The 4881-nt window shown below is 40.5% G+C and overlaps 1 protein-coding gene across 1 annotated transcript in view; it reads right to left on the reverse strand.

Annotated features, from left to right (window-relative positions):
* Window positions 1–471: 471 nt before the first annotated feature.
* Window positions 472–4881, reverse strand: part of LOC123482951 (protein TEX261-like) — a 15504-nt gene continuing 11094 nt past the window's right edge. Inside the window, exon 6 of the mRNA XM_045212179.1 lies at window positions 472–1804. Within this exon, the coding sequence (XP_045068114.1) occupies window positions 1689–1804 (116 nt within the window). The 3' untranslated portion in view covers window positions 472–1688. The remainder of the gene's footprint in view (window positions 1805–4881) is intronic.

A 4881-nucleotide genomic window follows, 5' to 3' on the forward strand; every position in this document is an offset into this window, starting at 1 on the left:
GAGGGGTGACAGAGAGGTGAGATCGCAGTGACCTGGGTCACCTGTCACAAACAGAGGCCTGGTCTCTTGATGACACTCCCTCAGGGTCTAGACTGGGTCTCCAGGTGAGAGCTTGCCAAAGGAAGGTAGGGGGTGGAGGGTTGAGCTGTGGTTGTCCTCTTACTTTGGTGTCATAACACACACACACACTGTTCCCGAGCACTTCACACCCGAGTACTCATTCAAAAATCATGTTAAATACTATTATTGCACACAGAGTGAGTCCATGCAATTTATGTGATTTGTTATGCCCATTTTTACTCCTCAACTTATTGAGGCTTGCCATAACAAAGGGGTTGAATACTTATTGACTCAAGACATTTCAGCTTTTCATTTTTTATTAATTTGTAAAATGTCTCAAAACACAAGTCCACTTTGACATTATGGGATATTGTGTGTAGACCAGTGACACCAAACCTCTATTTAATCCATTTTAAATTCAAGCTGCAACACAACAAAATGTGGAAAAAGTCAAGGGGTGTGAATACTTTCTGAAGGCACTGTACCTGCCTCACAGCTAATCAGATTAAGTCTTATACCATGTATCCTCCATACAACCAATCATGTGAGTCTCACACCATGTAACTGCCTCTAATAAAATCACTTTAGCAGTTCCTCTCTCCAAACACTCCCAGATTCAGCCATAACATAAATCATTGCACAAGTATTTGTAGGAATGTTTGTTTGTTCAGTTTTTTTTTTTTTATCAATTGATATACAAAAAAAAAATCACTTCTCATATTATTTAAGCTTTTTTTCTTATTTTAAACAGTTCAAGAGAATAAGTAGTCATTGATGATTGGGGAACATTAAAGAAACAACAAAAAAAGTAATTCCTATGCGTCCACGTACAAACATTGTCTTATAGGCGACCACATTCTAGTAGGGAGTTACCAGCTCATCACACAACACAAGGGTCTACGTCCCAAATGGTACCCTATTCCATTCATAGGGCACTACTTTTGACCAGGGCCCATGGGATTCAGGTCAAAAGTAGTGCACTATGTAGGGAATAGGGTGCCATTTGAGACACAAAAAAGAGATCCTGTCTGGCCTCGTTTTACGCCAACCTTGTTCTCTCTCCCCCTTCCAACCTGCACTCAGTTGTTCTTCATTAGGCACCAAACAGAAGAAAACTAAAACAGAGAAGGGACAACATGAACTTGTCCAATAAGAAACGCTTGCTTTCGTTTTCCATTGCAAAACGTTTTGCACTCATGAATATGGCCCAGACGACTCATACCAACAGTTTCATTAACAAACCTTTATAAAACAGAACAGAAGAGTGTTGCAGTAGAGCCTGGAGGCTTTTACTGTATCTGGAGAACAGCAGCCAGAGAGAGGCTGTCAGTTGTTTGTTGGCAGTCGTCATCACAGACAGACATGGATACCCTATTCCCTATATAGTGCACTATATAGGGAATAGGGTGCCATTTTGGACGCAGTAACCAAGAAAGAGAGTTAAAGAGACGTACAAGTCCTGTAAACGCACTGCTGCTAGTCCGTAGTAATAGTGGGAGCTCTCATCTGCTCTGCTACGATGTACTCTCCTTCGTCCTCCTCATTTTCCACCCTCCACCTCAGCCACCTCTCCTTTAGTCCCTTCCCAAATCTACCATCGTACCCCCCCAAACCCCCCAGGTAGAGCATCAGTACATCTTCTGTCGACTAGGCAACACCGCCTCCTTGAGGAAAGAGAAGATGAGCAGGATGCCGGACCTCTTGCCCCTCTTGCCCTTGGTGAAGTAATTTGAGACCACGTCATCTAGAGGGTGAGAAAAAGAAAAAAGGAACTGACCAATTCAGTTTGTGAAAATGACAATATTTTATACCAGTGTTTTTCCAATCCTGGCACACCTGAATCAACTAATCAAGGGCTTGGTGATTTGTTGAATCAGGTGTGTTGGTGCTAGTCTGGGTACCAGTCTTTTTAGCTAGCATTCCACTACTTGCTACTCCTGTCATTTGCCAAAGAGACTGGCCTTTCAGCAATCTCAACGTTCAATATGCAGCTGGATTTAAGGTGCAGTTGCTGATTTGTAGTTGGAAACAACATTCATATTTTCCATGACAACGTTATGGAACATGAGATGCGCGCAAATTTGGCGCAATATAGAGTTAGAACGTTAAGAACAACAATTAAAATTTCAGTTACGACGTGCTTGTGAGAAGGCAGTGTCAATGCAAGATCATGTTGTTCAAAGCGGCTAGAGAGGACTCCATAATGAGAGAGAGTAATGATGATACAGAACATATTAGCCTACAAGATTCAATTGAGCTATGTTTTGCTTCAGTTGCATCCCATTAAATGAGAGGAATGAAATGCAAAACTGGCACCTGCTGTCATTCCTCGCACATATGCTGATCATCATGACTTGCTTACATTTTTTAAATTTTGTTATGCTCATTTCAGTCCTATTATTTGTCCCTCCTCTCTTAAGAGATGGAGTCCGGACAGGCTACTCTAGGAAACTTTCTGAATGGACATAGGCCTAGAGAGAATTAGCGAGCTCGCACACACACCATAAAAGGAACCATCAAAGCCACCAGCCCATCTCAGACACAAACAAATCACATTTCTCCTTTCCTAAAAACCTATTCAAAATCTAGGCTCAGCTTCAAATCTTGGCTGTAGTCCATCAGAAAGTAGGCCTTTATTAATTTTTTCATTCAATTGAGTCCAAGGCGGTTGGAAGCCTGGTGGTTTTTAATTCTAGGTGTGAAGATATTTCAACATCATGTCTAGATAACAAAAGGCTTGCGTGGTTGCCAAATGTATACGTGTCCCCATAGGCCTAATCTAAAAATGGAGGAAATGTGATCATTATCATTATTTTAGCTATCCACAGTAGTCTTCCCTCCTAATGAAAAGGCCCTCCATCCTGCTGATGTAAGCTGCTGGACAGCGTACTTGCACTTGATATGCGTTTACGGATGAGAAAGTGAACTTGCCATTTCCAAAAAGGAGATCAGTGGGGAATTGGGGATTCCCTGCTTTGCCATCGGTTGCCTACGTAAACAGCAAGGGTTTCGTTAAATAGGCCTAGGCACTATAAAGGGTTCAATACGACCAAATTTGTGACCGTTTGACTTGGCAGTGCGACACACTTTTTTTAAATTGTTCAAAAGTGTGCCAGTGAATTTGCTTAATTTGTTTTATTATCATGATTTATTCAAACAGTAATGTGCAATTGACCAAAAACAAACCAACTGTCTAAAGAGGCAACAACGGCACGGGAATGCCCTTCTGTGTGTGTCAGGGCTCGACATACAGGGCTGCCCGGTTTTGGAAACCCTCCGGGCCAGTCGATCATCCCCATCAGTGGCCCGCTTGCGCCAGTGAAAATAATATTGTAATAATGCTATTTTTAAATCTAGGCTATACAATAGATTTTTTTTTACTGATTGATTCCCGAAGCCGTTAGTTCGTTATGTCGATTATTTATCACGTGCGCGCTGCACACATACAGTGCCTTCAGAAAGTATACATACCGCTTGACTTATTCCACATTCTGTCGTGTTACAGCCTGAATTCAAAATGGATTTCATAGATTTTACCCCTCACAGATCTACACACAATACCATAAATAAAGTAAAAACATGTTTTTTAACATTTCTGCCCACATAGAATGTAAAAATAAATGTCAATTCAGAATTCCATTGGGTAGGCCTATTAAAAACAAAAGTGGTAATGCATACTTTTTGCATACCTTTTATTTTGTTTTATTTTATTTTGGCTATTACAACAATTAAATATAAAAATGTAGATCCTTGAAAATTACAATTAGGTGCTTGAAAAAGTCCTTTAAATTTGACTTGCCAATGTCTATATCAACCCTGTATAGGCTACTTGCTCAGCCCGCAAATGAAAGATAAAATCACCTGCCACTGAAATGATGAACGCAGCATTCGCTTTCCTGTCAGATCTTGACCCTGCCAGTATTTTCTTTAATTCAGGCCTGTAGCTTTCAGTTGGCACTAGCCCGTTGTGCCACTGGCAAATGTATCTGAATGAGGAGCCCTGCTGTGTGCAGTGGGAGTAGGGCCTGTGTGTCTACCACTTTGTGTAGCCGTTAGCGATGCTAATGAAAATCATCTGCTACTGTTCTTGACTATTAATTTTCTGAATGATGTCATGTTTCATGTTTTGTGTGGACCCCAGGAAGAGTAGTATCTTTTTTTATTTATTCTGCCCTCTAGAGGAGTTTGCAGAAAAGAACAAAAGGCACTTTGAAGTCTGCAATAAATACATTTTGCACTTTATTTAAAAAAAGTATATTTTCTTTGCTGTTACAGTAAATCTATCCAAATCAATGTAAAAACACAAGGGCATGCTAATTTAAAAGATGGCTAGTAATTATTAGCCTGTTTTTTATGGAATGCAGGCACATTATGGGACAGGGCAGGTCATTATCAAATTTTTTTTTTTTTTTTACATTAAAACATTTGTGCAACCAAATCATGAGCTGGTGCCACCAAATAAAACAGTTTGTAGCACCAGTGCCACCAGTGGAAAAAGTTAGTGTAGAACCCTGATATACTTTTTTATTGCACATTATATTAAACTGATGCATTTGGCGATGTCTAACTTCAATTCATTGGCACAAAACGTGTGTCAGATAAATAAATAAAAGATCTGGCTTGCATGGCACAGCTGGTCACCTACATTCACCGTAGTAGGCTACGCCTAATGTATAGGCTAGCATACGAATGGTGGATTAATAGCCCAGCCTAGGAATTAACTTCTAATTTACACTCCTTCTTCACTGTTCCCTTCTAGCGCAATTCATGCATCTCCGCTGGCATCTCCACTAGCCTCTCCCTCCTCTCTGTATTCCTCTT

This window comes from Coregonus clupeaformis, unplaced genomic scaffold (assembly GCF_020615455.1).
Source record: "Coregonus clupeaformis isolate EN_2021a unplaced genomic scaffold, ASM2061545v1 scaf0001, whole genome shotgun sequence".
NCBI lineage: Eukaryota > Metazoa > Chordata > Actinopteri > Salmoniformes > Salmonidae > Coregonus > Coregonus clupeaformis.